Raw genomic sequence first — 23,290 nt, forward strand, 5'->3', positions numbered from 1 at the left:
GTGTACCACTCTGGTGGGAGGGGGTCTATCAAAACAGCTTAAGAGTGTGTCATCATCAATGCCAAGTAAGGTTTTGACAATATGCATCAAAATGGCAGAATCCGCTTCAAATCCTTCTCACTATCCATTATTCTGAAATCTGCACCGAAATGTCACCTTTGCTTATGAAAAAGGGACGCTGCAACAGTATTGCAATAGCGAGCATTCAAGCCTATTGCTCCATCTCAAAGTGGAAAAGATATCTACTCAACATATTGTTTGGTATGAAAAAGGACATCAAACATGGATTTAGACAAATCTTAAGGCTGACCAATGGATACATGAAGAATGAATAGTTTGGGATTCTAGCCATTCATCAATTTCTTTCACAATACAAGAAATGGGATTGAATCTGTGCAGTGACATAGCAGTATGCTTACTTCAACATACCAGTATCTAGGAAATAGAAGAAATTCTGAAGCTACCTGTAGGAAAAGGACACTATCAATGCTTAGCTTCCCCTTCAAACTAATCGTATCCTCGAGGACCTTTTCCAAGTGTATTGCTATGACAGCAGCCTTCCTTTGCAGGTAGATAATGTATATTTAGCCCTATTTTGAAAACTGGTTAATGAAAGAACACTCAACAGAAAAAGCGATCCACAACTTTAAGATGTCAGCATGTCAACTTCACTGTGTGGGTCTCTAGATAAATCTTCAGAAGTCTACATCTATGCCCTTCCATAAGATGCCTTATCTGGGTGCAATCTTGATTACAGACTGGGGAGAAGTGTCTCTGTCAGTGGAGAGAGTAATTTCCACCACTCAGCAGTGCTTTTTAATTCAAGCAACCATGTTTCAGCAACTCATCAGATTGCCTCCCTTCTAGGGTCAATAGCCACTTGCTATTAAATTGCACCAAATGCAAGGCTCTGTATGAGACTGATAGAGCGCGCAGGTCACCCGACTAATTTTTATTACTAAATATGCACACTTGGGCCCATAATATATTTTCATTACACTTTAACCGGGTAACCTACACTCTACTACCAGCAATTCAGTTCCTTTCTGTTTATTCCCGTGTACCTGACTTACCAATCCTCGTCACAGGTACCTTAGATCCCAATGGATCAAGGAGCTAGCTGTGCAATAAGTAGACAACACAATACAATATACAATTTCAATAATGTTTGTACTCTTTATAATAACCACAGACTCAGGAAGGTTTTAAAACCTTTATCTAATCATCATCATCATATGCCATGAGCAAAAGATTAACACAGATCAAACTATCTATAACTAGAATTAGAAATATTGTATAACTATGAATAAGGCTAAAAATCATTTAGAAATCCGAAAAATAAAGGGAAGAAGAAAATAGGGAACACGCTATTTTAGATCAACAGACTTTCACAACTTCACTAAAGGCGGGTAAAGGAAAAAGGGAACATGCTAAATCAAAGTAGACTTTCAAAATTCACTAACGGTTCAAAGGAAATGAAACTTATGACATTTGGTTTATCCAGATGTGCTTAGTTTCTATAGGGAGGGTAAGAATGGAACATAGACTATATAAGAAAACGATTTAGCATTTTACTAAAGGTAGGTAGAAAAGTGGAACATGCTAATAGACAATTAATGCATGAAAATCTCATTTATAGAGAGACAGGGAAGAAAAGGGAACATATGCAATTATGCTTTATTTGAGACGTTAGGACAGCAATTTTAGATAAAACGAACACCCACACAGACTTTATATTTACCTAGGATAGAGTGAAGACCAACCCTGGCCACGAGTCAGTTTGGAAAAACGGGAAAGGACCCTCAAGGACTTAGGTTGCCTGTAGGCGAGCAGGTACAGCTCATGGACAGTCAGGACAGGATAACCCCAGAATTTGGATCAGGACCGGGTTCACCAAAGGGTACGACCAACACCCGCAGCTTCGGTTGCAACGCCTGCGCTACTCCCTCTCTGCAAGGAATCTGGCAATAACCATGATTGGGTTTTCGAACCTCCCAGCAAAGTGCTTCGCCAGCACTTAAGGTTTCCCAAAACCCCGAGTGGGTCTGTGGAAATTCGGAGAGAGTGCTCCACAGCTCTCTGTTTCAGTCACCTATAGAGTGTGTTGGGTCAGTGACAGGTCAGCTATTCGGACAAGTCAGACAATTTCTCTAGCTAAACCTAGGCTCGTTATACTGTTTTTCGGGTCAGTGTATCACCCCCAAATGTGATTCTGATTGGACAAAGGAGGAGGTTAAGTCATCATAACACCTACATTTTAGACTATCTCAGGCTTAATATTCAGTTTTCGTACCCAGTCCTTACATTCTAGTTTCCCATGGCATTTGTTTTACAGAGAACAATAGAGTATACAGCAGTTTATTACAAATGTAACAATTTCAGGTACAGTTCAGCTTCGTCCTGCTGGGTTACAGGTCGATTCCCAGGAGCATCTTGGGCGAGGCTGCCAGCTGGCTGGGTTCCATTGCTGCATGGTTTTCTTTTCCCCCATCACGTGACTGGTACCATACGGGCTTCCAAGATGGGGTAGTAAGCACCTCCCAGGCCCAAAGAATACGATACATGAAAAGCAAGCGAAAACAATTTAGAAACACAGAATACAAGATTACACTGTATACCATGACTGGCTATACTATATCCCTTACTTTATAATAACTATAGCGTTATGAGTAAGTGCAGAACAAACAGCTTTGCGAAAGCGGCAATGCAAGCTCTGAGCATGTGAGAACACCAAGCAGCCATTTTAGCTGTATTGAGCATGAGCAACAAATTCCCACCAGAACTGCGAGTACGTCACGTCACATGGGTATGACCGACGCATGCGCAGACTAAATTTCTGCGTAGCAGCGGCCATTTTACTGCAAGCGGATTACAATTAGTAAACACATAGGCAAGCTTCACTGGGACACATCATGTAGTGTAGAAATGTGCAAAATTAGTAAGATAAACAGGTTGATTAGTTAATTAGGGTTATTCGAGGTTCTTGATTACAAGCAAGTCGCTTATTGTGCGAATCCTTGCTCCATCAATCCCCTCTTTGATGATATTTACTATCATCACTATTAATGGAACCAGATGCCAACTTTTCACATTTCACCCAATTAAATTTCTTCAAACTTTTTATTCAGCCTTTTCTCTGCATCTTTATTAGGATGAGAATTTTTCACCCTTTTATAAATCTGATTATTCAGCTCTTCTAATTCAAGTTCATCAACATTTTGTTTCATTCCTCTCTTATTCACAGCATACTTTTTTTTGTGTTTTCGACATTTGCAGCAAATTAATATGATGAGCAAGAATATGCCTATTACCGCTATTGGCATCAGTATTTTACTCACAAGACTCTTACCTAGGTTAGAAAACCAATTACCTACAGAGGAGAGACCATCAGTTAGTCTCTTCCAGGAACTATCAACCTCCAGTGGTTTGAGCTCTTTTTCCAAATTAGTTATGTTTCTCACATATTTCTTAATTTCAACACTTTTGTCAGGAATGTAAGTGCAACAATGTTGCGCTTTCAACATTATACAGACTCCGCCCTCTTTTGCCAATAGAGTGTCAAGAGCAAGTCTATTCTGTAAAACCATAGATCTGATTGCAACCATTTCGATATTGACCAGCAGGAAACCTGCAGCAGTGTCAGTTGATAACCGATCTACCACTGTAGACAATTTGCAAATTCTGTGTGTATTCAGAGTCACTTCCACTGCAGGTATCAATGCACTAAATATATCGCCTAGTATTTCTCCTACACTCTTTTACTACGCACTAATCCATTAGTGTTTTCATTGCTTCCAGCGACTTCATTCACATGGTATATTTTTGGGAAGACAATTCCAAAATAACAGCTTCCATACCAGTGATCTGGCAATTTGAAATAAGCCTTGTTTTCACATATATAATAAATTCCGGGAAACACAGGTTCTGACCCATTATTGAAACCCCAACCTCCAATTACCTTGTAATTGTGTTCGCATTCACTGGAACCAATGAATATATTATTATAATAACTAGTCTTTTCTCTGTGAAGACAACGTTTCCCTTTCTTTTCGAAATCCAGTAACAACGCAGCATTTGCTCCACCATTTGAGGTGCTCCCCATGTTTTCAGCCCACTTAGGAGTTTTCTGTCTTTTATCATTTGCTTTTCTTTGGAAACTTTCTCTTCTTTTCTCTGCCATATCTAGAAACATTTTCTCTTGTTCATGTAATGAACATGTTAAGTTATCTCTATGTGCTTCACCTAAATCTATTGTACCTATTGTTAGAAAATATTCTCCCATATAACGTGTTACATCACTTTTAGTATGTACAGGATTCAGATTTCCACGTATAGGAAGTTCAGAAAATATCACGTCTGAGTTAGAGTAATAGTACTGTAACGGTCCTCTTTTATAGAATAAACTAGCTAAAATACTACAGGAAATATCCATAGGTTAGTGGTAAATGATGGTAGGTCACACCCTCAGCTACTGAAGTAGGTAGCTTCATACAGACGTAATAGTCTTCTATTTCCATTGCTTCATGTAGTGTACTAACAAGTTTGCAAATACATTTAAATGAGTTCTGTTCTTTATTCTGTGATAATGTAGTCCTTCCCCATCTGATGCATCTAAGTCCATTCCAGTTTGTCTAAGGCTAAGTGCTTTCCCTTGTGTTTCTACTCTTTGTGATGTATCTTTCGTTAGCAGCTCTTCTGTGTCTTTTGTCACTGATTTAATAGGGTACAAATTAGTATCTTTACTCATCATGTAAGGAATGGTTATAGTTAGTCCTATCCATAATATCAGTACTAATGCTATACTAAACAAACATACTTTGCAGCATGTTTTACAACAATTTCGTCTTGGCCTTCCATTCACAGTGGAATCAGACATTTTTTAAAAGAAGTCTCAACCCCTCTTTGTAACTTTACACAGGTTGCTTACACAGGACAATTTTCAGGTTGGTTGCACTTCTTCGTCAGTCTGATCAGCAATCAATTCTTCATCACTTTCGTCACTTATTTCAAGATTTTTAAAGTCTTCCAACACCAGATAAGTCCATTCAGGACTCTGATACTTGTTGTTTAGTCTCTTTATTCGGGCACTTCTTCTCTTAGGCTTTACTGGAGTCTTGACTTTCTTGCTCAGGTTCTTCGTCGATAGTTTTTAGTCTCAGTCTCAGTCTTTTGACAAATTTCGGTTCTCTATCTTTTTTCTTGAATCTTTTAACTGGCACTGTAATTTGGCTTTCTTCAAATGTTCTTTTATTCTCGTTCAGTTGTGGCACATCTGTTTCAGTGTCTTCTTCTTCCCTCCTGTCTGACTAGATCCAGGTCTTATGTCAGTTTCTTCTGCCTGGTCACTAAACTGGCCTTGCTCAGGTATATGCTGGATTTGGCTTTGTTTTTTTTCAATTTCTTCTTCCTGAACACATTTATCTATTTCTATCTGATCCTGTTCAAGCACTTCGAACTTTTGATTTTCTTCTGCTTGAACTTCTGCTCTAATTTCTATCTGTCCCTTTTCAGGCTCAGGAGTTTTTGGAGGTGTGTCGATAACCTGATCTGTCCCTACCTGACCTTCTTCATCATCAGATTTGACATGGATTTCGATGATCTGATTATCTCCTTCTATTCCTGTCTCGTCCTCACTATCCCACTCTCTATCGAAGTAGGTTTGTCTTCTGGTTCTTATTGGATCGAGAGTCAGGTCGACTACTGGGACCCAATCATCTTGACTGGGGCTCGGTTGTTCTTCTTCAGCTACTTCAGGACCAACTTCAGGAGACTCCTCAGCTGCACAACCTTCAGCCTCAGTTTCTTCTTCGTCTTCTGTCACTTTCTTTGTATGGCTGGCATGGATCCACCGTGGCACACCTGCACACTTCACCGCTGTTGTGGTAACAAGAATCACCTGTCTTCTTTTTCCCCACTTCGGTGTAAGGCAACTCTTCTGAGTATGTTTCTTAATTACAACCCAATCACCAGGGTTCAAGTCATGGGCTGGAGTTGCTGGTCTGGCGACGGCGTCTTCTCCAATCTGGTGAGAGATAGAACGCACTTGGTCACCCAGTTGCTTGCAGTACTCTAGCACCAAATCATCAGATATGTTTATCAGTTTGTGTCCTAGCACCCATGCTTGCCGCATTGCTCTTCCCTTCAGTATCTCGTGGGGACTCAAGCCTCTCTTCCGGTCTGAAATACTTCTAAGTCCCATCAAGACTAGGGGCAAAGCATCTATCCACTCCATTTTAGTCGATTCACACATTTTTCCCAATCTTGATTTGATTGTGCCATTCAGTTGCTCTACCACTCCAAAAGCCTCTGGGCGATATACACAGTGCAGTTTTTGCGTGATTTTGAACGCTTCACAGATTTATCCTATTATTTCGCTTTGAAAATGCCCACCTCTGTTTGATTCAATTGTGACTGGAAAACCGTACCTAGGTATTAGTTCCCTCAGTAACAATTTGGCTACAGTGATGCTGTCGTTTCTGCGTGCAGGATAAGCTTCTACCCATTTTGAAAATAGGCAGACAATGACGAGGATGTACTTCATTCCTCGAAAGGGTGGTAACTGAATAAAATCAATTTGTAATCTTATGAAGGGACCTTCTGCTTTTCCAATCATACCTGGTAAAACTACTGTTTTCTTTCTGGGATTAAATTGTTGACATATTAAGCACCTCTGGCAGAGTGCCTCTGCTATGTTTCTGAATTTCGAATTGAACCATGTCTGTCTAAAAACAGGTATCATTGCATCTCTTTCTATATGGGTATCTCCGTGTATCAATCTAGCCATAGGAGCAAGCATGCAGTCTGGCAACACAGGCGTATCATCAAGGTAAACAATAACACCATCCTCATTCCTTCTGCGACAACCACATTTTCTCCACCTTTCCTTTTCTTTTGGTTCTGCTGCATCCTGCAAATCTCTCAGTTCTTCCCATGTTTTTATGTCTTCAAACACCATAAGTTGGCAGCTGTTTACGCTTACCTCCAAATTTATTTTGAATGGTATTATGTATTTATAACAATGTTGGGCCAGTTGGTCAGCATATCGATTACCTGCTGTCACTTTGTTATCGCCAGCTTTGTGAGCAGCACACTTGACCACTGCCAATGCTTTTGGTAACTGGATTGCTTCCAGTAATTCTTGCACAAAATTTCCATTTCTGATAGGAGTACCTGAAGAAGTCAGGAACTCTCTTTGCAGCCACAATTGGCCAAAGTTATGCACAACCCCATAACCATACCGGCTATCAGTGTATATGGTTATTTTCATGTTTTTCCCAAATTTACAGGCTTCTGCCAATGCAACCAATTCGGCTACTTGTGCAGACTTTACTCCATACAAATAGGATGCTACTACTGGACCTCCTAAAGTGCACACCGCATAGGCAGCACTTAAGCCTCCAATCTCATATCTCATGCATGAGCCATCTACAAACAGCTCATAATCTTCATCAGTTAAAGGTACTGTTCTTATGTCAGGGCGGGGTTTTGTGCTGAACTCAGTCAGGTCTAGGCAGTCATGCTCAACTTCTCCCCTCCTGCTGTGAGTGAGTTTGGTAGGAGAGTGGCTGGATTCAAGATATTACATCGAGAAATGGTTAATTTCCTGCACCTACAAGAATCCTCTCATACTTAGTCAGCCAACTAGGTGTGAGGTACTGAGTTTTGGTTCTGGTCAACAAAATTACAACTGCATGTGGAACATACACAGTTACAGGATGTCCCATAATGATAGATTCACTTTCTTCAAGACTCATGCAAGTTGCAGCTACTGCTTTCAGACATCCAGGTAATCCAGCAGCCACTGGATCCAAAGTAGAGGAAAAATACGCTACAGGTCGTCTGGTTAAACCATGACTTTGGGTCAGGACTGAAAGTGCACAATTGTCTCGTGTGTCTAAAACAATGCAAACTCTTTTGAGTAGTCAGGCATTCCCAATGCGGTAGCTGTACACAGACAGTCTCGTAATTTCCCAAATTATGTCATGCTTTCATCATCCCATTCCACTGGATCTTTTTCTCCTTTCTTTGTCATTTTTATCAATGGTCTTGCTAGGACTGCAAATCCCACAATCCACTGTCTACAGTATCCTACACCTCCAAGAAACATTCTGATTTCTTTCTGGGTATTTGGCAGATGCATGTTTTGAATTATCCTAATTCTTTCTGTAGTAACTTTCCTGATACCCTTCTCTATCTGGTGCCCCAGCTATATCACTGAAGTGGTACAGAACTGTAGTTTGTCTGGTGACACTTTATGTCCCCCTTCACCTAAGTGGTTCAGTAAGGCAATGGTATCAATGACACAGTCTTTCCTGCTTTTAGACGCCACCAAGAGGTCATCTATGTATTGCACCAGGACTGAATCTCTAGGCAATACCAAGGATTCAAGGCATTTTTTCAGAATTTGATTGAAAATTGAAGGACTTTCCGTGTACCCCTGAGGGACACGATTCCAGACGTAAACATGACTGTCGAATTCAAATGAGAAAATAAATTTGCTGTCTGGATGCAATGGGATTGAAAAGAATGCATGGCATAGGTCGATGACAGTAAACCATCCAGCATTCCATGGTATTTGGTACAAGATCACTTTAGGGTTGGGCACAATAGGACAGCAAGGAACAACAATTTTATTTACCTCGCGCAGGTCCTGCACTACCCTGTACTTACCACTCGGTTTCTTTATTCCAATTATGGGCGAATTTCAAGGACTGCTCATTACCTCCTGTATGATACCTGCTTCAGACAACCTTTTTATTTCAATAGCAACTCCTGCTTTCACTTCTGCACTCATATTATAATGTTTAGTATTTGGGTAAACTGCATCTTCTTTTATTGAAATTTTAATTGGGTCAACATTTGCCATTAGTCTTACATCTTTCCCAGTAAAATCCCACACCTCTGATTTCACTGTCTGTTGGAGCTCTTCAGGTAAGTCTTGTATTGTCAGTCTTTTAATTTCCGAGTCAGGTCTTATCAACATTAATTAGTAAATTCCGTCTTCATCTGGGGTCTGAATTTCAATGCCTTTTGGTGTGCAAAAGATGGTGCAGTTCATTTTGCACAGCAAACTCGTCCTAGTAAGTTCACAGGACTTGAATCGCAAACAACGAATCTATGCATTTCTTTGAAATTCCCTATTTTAATTTCCATGGGTTCTGTAACTGGGGTACTAATTAATTTATTAGAAACGCCCACTACTTGGATCGCTTCTCCCGAGAGGGGTAGGTTTGGAACGTCTGCTGTTCTCACAGTAGAACGGGTAGCACCATTGTCCAACAGAAAGGTGACGTCATTTCCTTCAACCTTTCCTTCAATGTATGGCCCTGACTGGTCTACCGGCAAGGAGGCGCCAAGCACGCACTCCTCGTCCTCCCTCCTCAGGCACCGTCAGAAAGGCTCGTCACAGAGGAATGTATCATTCAACAAAAATTGCGAAGTTGCTGCATTTCTATCCTCCTTTCCTTCCCAAACCTCTGCTTCCTCAGTATGTTGTGCTTTGCTCCTACAGTTTGGCCTAGGTGCACGAGGCAACTGATTCTGTTTTACCTGTTGCTGTGTCTTCCGCAGTCCCTCATTCTGCGCCTGCGGATTTAAATCATTCATTTGTATATTATCGTTCTGCACAGCCTTACACTCGTCCCTCCGTTGCCCCATCTTTCCGCACCCATGGCAGGGGAACTTTTTCCTGGCCTCTTCACGACTCATTTTTACTTTTGGTTTTCCTCCACCCCCAGGGTTCTGATTCTGAGTATTGGTCATTTTGCTTAACTGCTGTTCTTGGTGCTCTGCTAATTTTACTTGTGCCCACATGACTTTTTCCTTTAATTCCTTTTGCTTATTTTCTAGCTCATCCTCGCAGTATTTTGCATATTTAAGGACTTCATCTATAGGTTTGGCTTGCCAACAGATTTTATTATCTTTAATCCACTGTGAAATTTCAGGTCTTAATCCTAACACAAATCAATAAATAAAATGGGTCATGTCTTTCATCTCGATATTGTCCAGGCTGCTGTATGTCTTAAACACCTGTACCAGTCGTTCATAGTATGAATGCACAGTTTCATCTCGATTCTGGGTAGTTCTATCTATTCGAGTCCAATCAGTTTCTTTTGCAGGCACCTTTCCTTTCAGGTACAATATTACCTGGTCATACTTCCTCATCACCTCCCCTGAAGGAGCTCCTGTCTTTGGGTCTCTGGCATATTCTTCACTTGGCCAACAGCAATTTTACATTCTGTCCACAAATCTACGGGAACCACAATGTCAAAGAACCCATCTAGATCTTTCAGGAGGCATTTTTGAACTTTAACAAATCTCTCAACTTGTCTGTACCACTCTACAGGCTTCTGTCGTAATTTTAGGAAATCATTTGTAAATGACACAATATCTTGTCTGGACCATTGAACATGTACATATCCTCCACCTGGCACTTCTCTCATAGGATACAATGTTTCTGCCTTGTCAGCTTCTTTTAGGACATATTCAGAAGTCACTTGTTTTGATCTACTGTCTTCCTTTTTCTTTGCCCACCTGGCTTTCCATTTTTCTAAGTCTCCCCATTTCTGCAACAGATTCAATAATTCTCTTATCTGAACTTTTTTCCCTGACACGTTCATGTTTTCTAAATCTTTGTCAGAAAATTCTGCTCTGTAGGGCTTTTGTAATACTTTGGATCTGCTAACGTCTAGTCCCATGCTAGCTGCTGTGTCCATTAATTTCTCATGGAACACTCTGGTGTTTCGAGTAATACTTTTGCAAATGAATAGTAATTCTTCCTCACTAAGGTTGTTCAGCCTGTCCAATCCTACGTTCCCAGCTATCAGTTCTTCCAATTCTATTCTTAATTTGTAAATATCTAATGGTTTTGTCTGAGGATTTATTCTCCCTAGTTCTCGGGTCCATCGATCTATTTCTTCAGGAGTCACTACTGTGGCACTTCTCGTACCAGACGAGGGCTCTATCTGGACTTCTCTTGCACCAATATGAATGTTCTTTCCTTGTGAATTGCCTTCTGGTTCCCTTATGGGTAAATCCATCAGGGAAATTACAGATTCGCATTCACTTGCCTGATCATCAACTATTAAGGGCTCTTTTCTTGGCTGCACTACAGATGGAGTTACAACTGGAGTCTTTGGATTTGCCTGTTTATCCCCGTACAGAGTAACAACTGGGCCAATAGTTACTGGAATTGTTAGAGCCTCAGGACTTGTATTTAACTGGGAAATCTTCTGAATAAGTTCAGTTCTCTGTTTAATTAGAGCCTCTCTTTCTAGGTCCTGTAAGACCTTTTCCATGGTGGTTTCATGTACGATCTGTGGGATTAAAGGAGGGTAAAGAGTCGGCGCACTTGGATTTGCCATACTTGCTTCCTCATGACAGGAAGGCCTATAGTATGGAACAGTCAGTTCGGACGTGCTCGACCCCTCATTACAGGGAGGCCTAAAGAATGTATTTTTCGTACTCAGGGACCTAGGTTCCTCATTATATGGTGGTGGATTTTTCATTAAAAAATACTCCAGGTAATCATCCTCAGAATCACCAGCAGTCATTAAGTGTCTGGTTTTCTCTGTCCTTTTACCTCCCACGGGTTCGTCTACAGTTAATACTGGGAACAGTCCTTTTTCCATCATGTTCTGTCTCCATTCTTTCATTCTTTTTTCTCTCGTCTCTTTCTTTGCTTTTGGATACAATTTTGCTAACCCTTTGTCCATTCTGGGTCTGTCTCGCTCAAAAGCCTATATTTCCCATTCTTCTAGGGCCTCATATTGCGTTAGTCTGGGATGCAAATCATTCATTCGAGTCCTCAAATTAAAGAAAATCTTAACATTAAAGGTACCTTCTAAGAGAAAAAGGTTAAAATTCCCCACCCAATTTTCCAACCATACGCAAGCATGGTACCCTCTGTCAAACTTCATAAATGAAGCGGGAGTGTTTGGTGGTGGAATGATAACTCCTTCTCTAGTTCTGATTGGCTTGTATTTCTTAAAATAATTCTTTACTTTGTCTACTAGAGTCATTTTTCTCTTGCCTCCGTACATTCCGTTTAGTCTACGACCTTTCCACTGATCTCTCACAAACCCTTGGTAACTAGTTTCAGGTCGAGTCTCGGGATGAGTCGGATACCACATATATTTCGCAAAGACTTAAATCGTGTAAAAATATGTACTCCTGTTTACTATACTCTCCCAATGCTAGCGTGTCTTTCAATTTTCAACTACACTGGGATTGCAAATAGTTTCGACCAATGGGAGAGCGGCCTTTCCGTGAGACACGTTCTCACGCTCTTGCGCTCACCCCTCCTTTACAATAACAGCTCCGTTACACACCCCCTGTTTCGACCAATACCAGTGCGGCACAGAGTGACGTCAGCGCAGCTCCGCGACTGAATCCCTCCTTCACAAGGTAACGGACACTCAATTTCCTTTTCTTAAAGTGCAAGTGCTTTATTTAATTTACAACGTAAAACATTCGCCACTGTACTCGAGTGTCTAGACAGGAAAGATTTGTTTCACTGCAAGTAAACCTCTTCTGTCTACTTTTCATATACTGCGGATAGATCCCTTCTGCCTATCCTTCGTACAAGCATTAGAGAACCTGCTACTTCTTTGACTCATCCACTCTTTTCGGGATATATACTAAGTCTAAAGTTTCACTAGCGAACTCTTTTGCTATCACTCAAGCTCCGACGAACGTTCTACTCCTCTTGTGTGACCCTTACTAGGTTATATCACAATTGAAGTTTCATTAGTGAACTCGTTGCTACCATTCATTCAATTATTCATACAGAAAATCCTAATTAGCGCTTCCAGTTCTGCCTAACCGTGCACTAATTTTCCTCGAGCCACTGACCTCACTGAGAGGTGGATTCTCCTCACCACCCGCTATTCTGCCCCCGGGGATTCCAGACAAACATATAACAGTCACTAACAAGTTGTGTTAATACATGAATCACTATAACAGCATTTCATCAAAAATATTTCAAAAACATTTCATAATATTTCAAAGCAATTTTAAATTTGATCGATCGATTCTTTTAGCAGAAATACAATTTTAGAAGCAATTATATTTTACACAGTTATCAGCAAGTAACCTATCTACCTATTTTAACTAGTACTTAACCATACTGCTGCTACCAGAAAACTACTGATAGAGCGCGCAGGTCACCCGACTAATTTTTATTACTAAATATGCACACTTGGGCCCATAATATATTTTCATTACACTTTAACCGGGTAACCTACACTCTACTACCAGCAATTCAGTTCCTTTCTGTTTATTCCCGTGTACCTGACTTACCAATCCTCGTCACAGGTACCTTAGATCCCAATGGATCAAGGAGCTAGCTGTGCAATAAGTAGACAACACAATACAATATACAATTTCAATAATGTTTGTACTCTTTATAATAACCACAGACTCAGGAAGGTTTTAAAACCTTTATCTAATCATCATCATCATATGCCATGAGCAAAAGATTAACACAGATCAAACTATCTATAACTAGAATTAGAAATATTGTATAAATATGAATAAGGCTAAGAATCATTTAGAAATCTGAAAAATAAAACGAGAAAATAAGGAACACGCTATTTTAGATCAACAGACTTTCACAACTTCACTAAAGACGTGTAAAGGAAAAAAGGAACATGCTAAATCAAAGTAGACTTTCAAAATTCACTAGCGGTTCAAAGGAATTGAAACTTATGAAATTTGGTTTATCCAGATGTGCTTAGTTTCTATAGGGAGGGTAAGAATGGAACATAGACTATATAAGAAAACGATTTAGCATTTTACTAAAGGTAGGTAGAAAAGTGGAACATGCTAATAGACAATTAATTCATGAAAATCTCATTTACAGAGAGAAAGGGAAGAAAAGGTAACATATGCAATTATGCTTTATTCGAGACGTTAGGACAGCAAGTTTAGATAAAACGAACACCCACACAGACTTTATATTTACCTAGGATAGAGTGAAGACCAACCCTGGCCACAGGTCAGTTTGGAAAAACGGGAAAGGACCCTCAAGGACTTAGGTTGCCAGTAGGCGAGGAGGTACAGCTCATGGACAGTCAGGACAGGATAACCCCAGAATTTGGATCAGGACCGGGTTCACCAAAGGGTAAGACCAACACCCGCAGCTTCGGTTGCAACGCCTGCGCTACTCCCTCTCTGCAAGGAATCTGCCAATAACCCTGATTGGGTTTTCGAACCTCCCAGCAAAGTGCTTCGCCCGCACTTAAGGTTTCCCAAAACCCCGAGTGGGTCTGTGGAAATTCGGACAGAGTGCTCCGCAGCTCTCTGTATCAGTCACCTATAGAGTGCGTTGGGTCAGTGACAGGTCAGCTATTCGGACAAGTCGGGCAATTTCTCTAGCTAAACCTAGGCTAGTTATACTGTTTTTCGGGTCAGTGTACCACCCCCAAATGTTGCAAGTGTAAGGATCCCCAATTCTGATTGGACAAAGGAGTAGGTTAAGTCATCATAACACCTACATTTTAGACTTTCTCAGGCTTAATATTCAGTTTTCGTACCCACTCCTTACATTCTAGTTTCCCATGGCATATGTTTTACAGAGAACAATAGAGTATACAGCAGTTTATTACAAATGTAACAATTTCAGGTACAGTTCAGCTTCGTCTTGCTGGGTTACAGGTCGATTCCCAGGAGCATCTTGGGCGAGGCTGCCAGCTGGCTGGGTTCCACTGCTGCATGGTTTTCTTTTCCCCCATCACGTGACTGGTACCATACGGGCTTCCAAGATGGGGTAGTAAGCACCTTCCAGGCCCAAAGAATGCGATACATGAAAAGCAAGCGAAAACAATTTAGAAACACAGAATAAAAGATTACACTGTATACCATGACTGGCTATACTATATCCCTTACTTTATAATAACTATAGCATTATGAGTAAGTGCAGAACAAACAGCTATGCGAAAGCGGCAATGCAAGCTCATAGCATGTGAGAACACCAAGCAGCCATTTTAGCTGTATTGCGCATGAGCAACAAATTCCCACCAGAACTGCGAATACGTCACGTCACATGGGTATGACCGACGCATGCACAGACTAAATTCCCGCGTAGCAGCGGCCATTTTACTGCAAGCGGATTACAATTACTAAACACATAGGCAAGCTTCACTGGGACACATTATATAGTGTAGAAATGTACAAAATTAGTAAGACAAACAGGTTGATTAGTTATTTAGGGTTATTCGAGGTTCTTGATTACAAGTAAGTCGCTTATTGTGCAAATCTTTGCTCCATCAAGACCTCTACAGAAGTGGCTTATAGACCGATGGTCTTAATGGAGGAACAACTTGAAAAACAGAGTATCCTATCTCTTCAAGCAAGACAGTCTCTTCCATGTGGCGCAGGAAGTGCTATCCATCAACTTGGAGAGCACGATTACCCTATCTCTTTTAGCAAGTCAATCTCTTCCAAGTCCCATTTTACAATGACCTTTCAGCTCAGACAATTGTGATGGGTGCCTCTTTGATGGGGCAGATAACCTATCTACAGAAGTGACCTATCAAAGGCTTGTAGTCAAACAACAAATCCATATACCATCTAATATCCTAGGTTTGAGAAAAGTCCATCTGGCTCTGAAGGCATTCCAGTCATCTTTGTCATCTCTAATAACGAATGGGATCCTTGTACAGATGGACAACAAAACCCCAATTCATTACCTCCAAAAACAAGGAGGCACCAGGTCCAGAATTATTTCACTGGATGCCCAGACAAACTGGAAATGGCTAGGATGGAGGAATCTATAATTTCAAGTGATATACCTGGCCAGCATGCAGAGCTTCCAAGCAGATGTTCTCAGCAGCTTCTTTGTAGAAAATCATGAATGGGTCCTGAATGTTAATATGCCCCTCAACTTCTTCTCAGATTGGGGGTTTCCACATATAGACATCTACACAACTTCTCAAAATGCTTAATGTGCAGACATCTTCTACAGGGTGTAGGAACGGGACTTTCTGAGCAATGCCCTTTTGATCGAATGGTCAGGGAAAATGTTCTACACTTTTATGGAACCCTATGATTCCAACTGTTCTGCTAAAGCTAAATACTCCAATTTAAGATGATGTAAATTTCTCCTAAGTGGCAAATTAAAGGGTGGCTTCCAGAGTTTCTTCCCCTATCAATACATGTACAGAACAGGCTTCCACGTAAACATCATTCCCCATATGGATACTATTATATTCAAAGTCTACCTATGTACTCCATTTCCATTTACTCCATTAATTAAAGGAAACTAAGTATATGATGTGCTCAACTTTATTCATTTATCTTCAGAGTTGATTTTACAGCCTAGCCAAATCATTTCGTCCTATACACCATGGTACCTTTATTGCTGTGGTGACTTGGGACCGCATGCGGATACTAACCTTAAGTATTTATGTACGAATTGATTTGACGAACCAGAAGTCAGTAAGCATTGCATGAGGATATGGAACCTCGAGGAAGTCCTGGTGCATAACACTAAACCTGTTGGCTGAGCTGTGAAATCATTTCTGAATATGAATTAATAAAGTTGAACACAAACCTGAATTAATGGACTAAATGGAAATGGTAACACAGTTGAACTTTGAATAGTATCCAAGAGGGGATTACCGAATTAAAGTTATATTGGATGACTTTTGAGTGCTCCCCATTCGTTGTATTTATGTGTACACTTCCAGGGGGTTATTTGGCAGTGGGACCGTGGGGGTTTTGAGCACCGTAATTGTGAACACTTGAAAATACTTATTGGTGTGGTGGACTGCAACCATCACTGCATTTTCTATTTGTTGTTTTTTTATAATTTCTTTGTAAACCTAATCTATTGTCCATGGCACCTAAACATACCACAAGCCTGTGCGGACATTTTAAGAGAGGCTAAAAGAGCATCTACAAGAACCTAAAATGCTTTTAAATGGAAAAGATTTCCAGACCCAGTCTCCAACCAAGAAGATGTAATTATTTTCTTCACCAGCTTGCCCAATGAAGGCTTCAGTACTCTTCTATCAGAACATATTTGCAATTATTACACCTTATATGAGGGCTCCTGAGAAAATATCTTTATTAACTATCCGTGTTACTAAGGACTTTTTAGAAGAGTTAAACCAAATGTAAAATCTTTGGCCACTACTTTCTCAATAGGAGATGAGGCTGGTGACATTTAAAGTGACAACTTCTATATGTGAGCCAATGCATTAGGCTTCATAGCAGTTTCTGTCTTGGAAGGCAGCTGTCTTAGTGACCTTAACTTCTGCCCATAGAGTGGCTTTTAGGCTCTTTCAGTGTTAGAGCAATGTACTCGCTTGCTTTCATTTCAATATGGTGGTAATGAGAACATCCTTTTTTTGTCAGTGGTTTTCTCAAAATTTAAATTAAATCTCCATCATTGTTGGTTTTATTTAGTAATCAGTAATCCTTGGACTCCAGCAAACATAATTCCATGCCTTCTAGATGTGAAATTAGAACTGATATTATACCTGAATCAGACACAAGATTTAGGAAAAATTAAGTCTTCAAACATGTTTAGACACATCCAAACATTCCAGAGCCAGGAGGATACTCTCTTGTATTTCATTGTGCTCCTAATACACCCTTACTTGTCAAACCGGAGCTCTTATGGCAGGAGGAAAAGCAGTGACTGCTACATGGCATAAAATTGTCCCTGTGTCAGACATTTGTAAGGCAGAAACTTCATCCACCTTTACTGCCTTGACATGGATTCTGCAATAGATACAATAGAAACAATAGTTGGTCACAATGCTCTTAAGAATCCTTTAAGATACGTTCTTCCCCCATAGCATTTGAGCACAGAGCCTGCTCTTTCACATGAGGATGAGCATGCTACTGTATTCTGTATTCTTGACTATCAGTGAAGATCCTGCGATGCAGAAGGGAAAGTACTTGCTTGTAATCCTAGTTCTTCATCATAAAGTCCTAATTGAAGACATGAACAACCTTCCCTCCTCCCCTGTATCTATTCTCCAATGGTGGAAAGCCCTCAGTTTGTCGATATATAGATGTAAACCTGTCAAAAAGAACTGAGGCTCTCCAGCAACTACCATTGCATGGCATGCTGGAATATAGAAACTGCTGACTCCTTAAAGAGGTACTACGTGTTGTGTTTGACTTCTCTTTATAGTCTACCTATCAGTCTACGTATGTCACTTGCTCAAATTCACCCATTTAATCTATGCAAGGGCTTGAGGATTGCTGTTGCAATGAACTGCGCCTTGAGACCCTCCAGGTGAGTAGCGCGCTATACAAATGCTTTGATTGATTGATTGATTGATTGAACTCCATTAGGTAAAATAAACACTGTGGAAACAATTAGCCTGTATAGGCTACAGAGTTGGTGACTTCACTTAAAAATAATGCCAGATGTTTCAAGCACTGCTACATCGTTTGTATAGGATTTGTAAGTGTTCCAGGATCCCTTCACGCAGGTGGGAACGTTCTACCTTCAGAGTTTCAATGAATATTCCTACTAAGCAGAACTAGGATTTCAGTAAGTAAGTTTTCATTATAGAAATGTAGCTTAATTGTGGCTAAAAAGTGTTATTTATTTTACAAAAACTATAACACTTTATATTTTTTGTAAAATAAATAACACTCTGGGAATCATTACCTAAAAATGAGAATCATGAGTTCAGTAAGCCTACAGTAGTTTTAGTTTCCTGGGATTCCAAATACAGCAATGAATGCTTGCTGGGGAATCCACCAATTGTCAAATCTGAAGAACTTTCCAAACAGTACAGTACCACACTTTTAACACATTTTTGAGTATGCTGCTTGAAGTATGGAACTCTCTACCGCCCCATGTAAGATTCACCAGTTGTTTGATGCCCTTCTTCCTGCATTCCATCTTGTTTACCCTTTTGACTGTTCTGCCTCTCACTTTAACAGACAATATCTTTGTAAGGTGAACTGATTTCGCCTCCAGTCTTATTTTTATCTATCTGTCATGTTTGCATCTTGACTGCTGTGTGGGTGATCAGATATGGCCAATGACCAGTCTGCTAAAGAAGGACAGATTGACTGTGCAAATGATGCGGACAGTGTGAGGGGGCAAGTGGCAGTTGTCAGAAATCATTGGATAGTTTATCTAATCTACTTGATTTCCATCTTATTTATTTTCTCTCTATTATTTTTTCAAGTTAAACCTAAAGCAGATGGGGCCGGGGATGAAACTGATGGTTCGCTGATGCACAAGATAAGGAGGCTGACCGATTATTACGACATCCACAAAGATATTGGAAGGTAATGAATAGCACTTGAGTCTCATAAGCAGGGACACCCAGGTTGATTACTTGGGCAGAGTGAAGATATCAGTTGAAGGGGGTCTCCGGGGCAAAACATGTGTTTTCTGGATGTGCAGCATTATGAGTTACACAGGTTTGAGGGATTCTGTCCAGGAGAGAGAGTGGGGCTGCATAAAGGGCTTGGACTCCTGGGTTTCCAGTGTAAATAGATAGCCAAGAATTAGGTAATTTATAGATTGCCCCTATCTGAGAGAAAGAGTTACACATGGATCTGTGGTTCTTGGTTTTGAAGACTTCAATCAATCACTCAATCAAACCCATTTATAGAGCTTTCAACTACCTGCAAAAAGCGCGATTGAAGAAAATACAGACCAGCTAATCTACGCCTGACTGAAGAGCCAATTTTTTAAGTCCTTGAAATGAAATGAAATGAAATGAAATAAAACTTATAACGCGCGACTTTTCCCAGAGGCATCAAGGCGCCTATAAAGGAATCATAAAAGGCAAAACCAGAAAACTAAGGGTAAGCTTTGGCAAAAAGCCATGTCTTCAGGACCCTTCTAAACGTTTGCATCGATGGCAGAGTCCTAATTTCATAGGGTACAGTATTCCACCATCTAGGAGCAAGGCTCTTCCTCCCCACTTGGCTCTTCGAACTCGGGGGACTGATAGAAGAAACTTCTTAGATGAGCGGAGGTTTCTGGGGGGAGCATAGTCCTTCCTGAATCCCTGTTCTGTCTCAGCCAAGCGTAGGTGGGTGGCAGAGCGTTCCAGAGCTTAGCCGTCGTTACCGAGAAAGACCTGCCACCTCGTTGAGCTTTGGCATATCTTGGAAAGCAAAGAAGTCGCAGATGATTAGATCTCAGGGCTCGCTCCTGATGTTACACTCTAAGCGTATACCTGAAATAATGTGGCCCTTTGCCCCTTAAGGCTCTGAAGGCCAATGTCAGGGCTTTAAACTCGATCCTCTTGGCACAGGGAGCCAATGGAGCTGCCTCAAATGGGGGGAGATATGATGGTGAAGAGAGATCCGATAAATGATCCTTGCCACCACAATCTGAATTATTTCCAGTCTGAGAATCAGATAAGCTGGAAGCCCCAGGTATAAGTTATTGGCATAATCCAAATGCGAGGTCACTAAAGCATGGACAATGATCTTGCGGCTCTCCTCTGGGAGAAACCGCAAAAGCTTCCTGATAAATCTTTACTTCACAAAACAGGATGAGGAAATCTTCTGAATTTGAACCTTAAAGGAGAGATCGGTATTGAACCTGATTCCCAGATTTCCAGCTGACACAACCATAGCTGGTGTTGGTTTCAGCTTCGAAGGCTGCCAGAGACTGGATAAAGGCGGCGTCACCTGACTAAAATAAAGAACCTCAGTCTTCTCTGTGTTTAATTTCAGAATATTGCTGTTCATCCACTTAGAAATATCTTTCAAGCACTCTGAAGGTATTGAAGGCTGCTACAGTGTTCTCTAAAAAAAATACACTAGTTGTGTATCATCCACATAAGAAACAACCTTCACTTCCCAGGATTCAATGAGAGTAGCCAATGGGATTGAATATAGATTAAAAAGCAATGGTCTTACAGCCGAACCCTGTGGCACTCGACAAACCAATGGTTTGGATGAAGATGAAAATGGGCGAAGAGCCATTAAAATCGTTCTTGTAAGAAAGACTGCAGCCAGGATAGCACCATACCCTGAAAGCTGAGATAACTTAATCTCTTCAGCTGGGTCAGATGAGCTACCATATCGAACGATGCAGACAGATCTAGCAGTACTACCATAACGGGCGAGCCGTTGGCCTTCATCTCTCTGACTGTTTCAGATGCAGCAAGCCCTTGGCTTCTACAAAGGCGGCTAACTGTTTTTGAACCATCATCTCTAGCCTAAATTTGCTAAGCACTCCCAGATCCAGATTGGGCTTTTTAAGCAGTGGCAGCAGGAACGCCTGTGTCCATAATGCCGGGAAAATGCTGGATTTCAAAGAGGTATTCCAAATTTGATTCAGTATTGGATTTACACAGGAAGCCACCATTTTAAGAAATTGAGTTGGGAAAGGATCCTCCCGCGAGCCTGACTTACACTTCAAAAGTTCCTCAAGTGAGTCCTTTTCAGATATTGGGAAAAAAATCAAAAAAAGTGACAAGAGGTTTGTTGGGAGATGGTTGCTGGTTGTCGTCAATTCCAGCTTCCGGAGAGAACGAGGAGTAACGTTTTTGAATTTTTTCCTCACAGAAATCCGAAAGGCTCATTCACAGAGCAGGGGAAGTATGAAAGGTGCATTCCATTGCTCCAGAGTAGCCAAAGATTTTACAGTATTAAACATTTCTTTAGAGGAGTTCTCTTAATTCTCAATGCGCCTCACAAAATATTCTCTCAACTTAAGCCTCATCAGTTAGCGAAATTGTTTCAGAATATCTTTATAGGTGCTTTTAGCTGATGGATTGTATGACCTTCTCCAGCTGTGCTCCAGGCTCTCACAGAGATCTTTCTCTGCTCTAAGTTTCACAGAGAACCAGGGGGCTGATGGCTTAGATCTATTAGCTGTGACAGTTTTTAAAGGGGCGATCGTAGCCAAGGCATTAGTGATCCATAGGTTGAATCGGGTCGAATCACTGTTGGAGTTGCCCGTCAGAGATGGCAAGACTGCTTGAATGGCAGGACCAAAGGCCTCCTTTGTGACTTTCCTCCAGTTCCTCCTCTTTTCCAAAGTTTTGACATTCATTGTTTGGTTGCCCTCAAAACTAAAACTGAACGGAACAAGAAAGTGATCCGTCCATAGCAAGGGCATGTGGGCCTCTGTTCTCATACTATGGATATTTGAAAAGACTATGTCCAGCGTATGGCCAGCGCTATGAGCTGAGGAGTCAACTGACTAAGTTGGTTGAGGCCAGTTTGAGACATCCGCTTGCATGTTAAAATCTCCCAGAACCATGACATTGGCATAATGTAACGTTAGCTGGGCAAGGGTTCGCATAGTTGTGGCGTACAACTATTAGGGCAGTCCAGTGGCCTATACAGCAGCATGCCAGTGAAGGAAAATGAGGATGTGAGCTTGATACAAAAGAGCATGCCCTCAATATTACAAATTTGGCCCAGCCTAGAAGTAGAAACCTCCCACGTGTCCCTCAGGACAATTGCAAAGCTGCTTCCTCCCCTTCCCCCATCGTGTTCTTCCCCGGTTAGCGCACAAAATCCAAAATCCAGAGGGAATAGCCAGGGCCAGATCACTGTTAGAGCTTTCCTTTATCCATGTTTCAGTAAGAAAGATTAGGTCCCAGCTGTTATCAGATAGGGAGACGCAGATGTCAGCTGAGTGTTTAGGGAGGGACCTGCATTTGCTTTTCCATTAGAGGTCCCCAAAGACGGAGCACCTTTCCCCTCAGCCTCGATGATCACACCAAGATTTAAACCAAGGCCTTACATGGGTGTTTATGACTCCCTGCCCCAGGACAAGGGTCACTATTCAAGGCCAGAAGGGCTTCTTTGGGCAACTTACCGTCCTGTTCATTTGAAATTTGGGCAGCGAAGCTGGAGCTGGACGCAATCCAAACGCAGATGGGTGCAGACAGGCTGGCCTTTGGTGCGCTGAAGTGTCATGGGTCTTTTTAAATAGAGATTTGGGAGTAGGTCTCAGCCACCAGACTGCTAACCCAAATCAAGATGGCATCTGGGAATAGCCCCGCCGAACGGAGTAAAAATTGTACTCTGCTCGGTGTCTGCACAACTTTAAAAAGATTACAATGCCCCAAAAAGTGGACTCTGCAACAGGCAGTTAGTGCAATTTGGACAGAGAAAAAACAGGCCCACTACAGTGCACCCTGCCACATGTAGAAGTGCTATTAGGAAGAGATGTGGCGCAGCAGCCAGAGAAGCTGACTCTGGAACATGGGCTAACAGTTCGATCGCTGGTGGCAGGTTAGCCCAGCATCATGTGACTATGGGTAATAGCTCGCTTAATCTTCCCGACAGACACCAGCGCCTTGAGACCCTTAGGCGTGATTAGTTTGCGCTTTAC

General features: G+C 41.3%; 1 protein-coding gene across 3 annotated transcripts in view; it reads left to right on the forward strand.

Moving 5' to 3' along the window:
• The window catches only part of SPEG (striated muscle enriched protein kinase), a 1,422,155-nt gene that overhangs the window by 912,253 nt on the left and 486,612 nt on the right, over positions 1-23,290 (forward strand). For all 3 annotated transcript variants that reach the window (XM_086954403.1, XM_086954404.1, XM_086954405.1), the window contains one exon: positions 19,161-19,263. In XM_086954403.1, coding sequence (XP_086810529.1) covers positions 19,161-19,263 — 103 coding nt within the window. The remainder of the gene's footprint in view (positions 1-19,160; positions 19,264-23,290) is intronic.

Source organism: Lissotriton vulgaris, chromosome 2_1, assembly GCF_964263255.1.
Source record: "Lissotriton vulgaris chromosome 2_1, aLisVul1.2, whole genome shotgun sequence".
NCBI classification, from domain to species: domain Eukaryota; kingdom Metazoa; phylum Chordata; class Amphibia; order Caudata; family Salamandridae; genus Lissotriton; species Lissotriton vulgaris.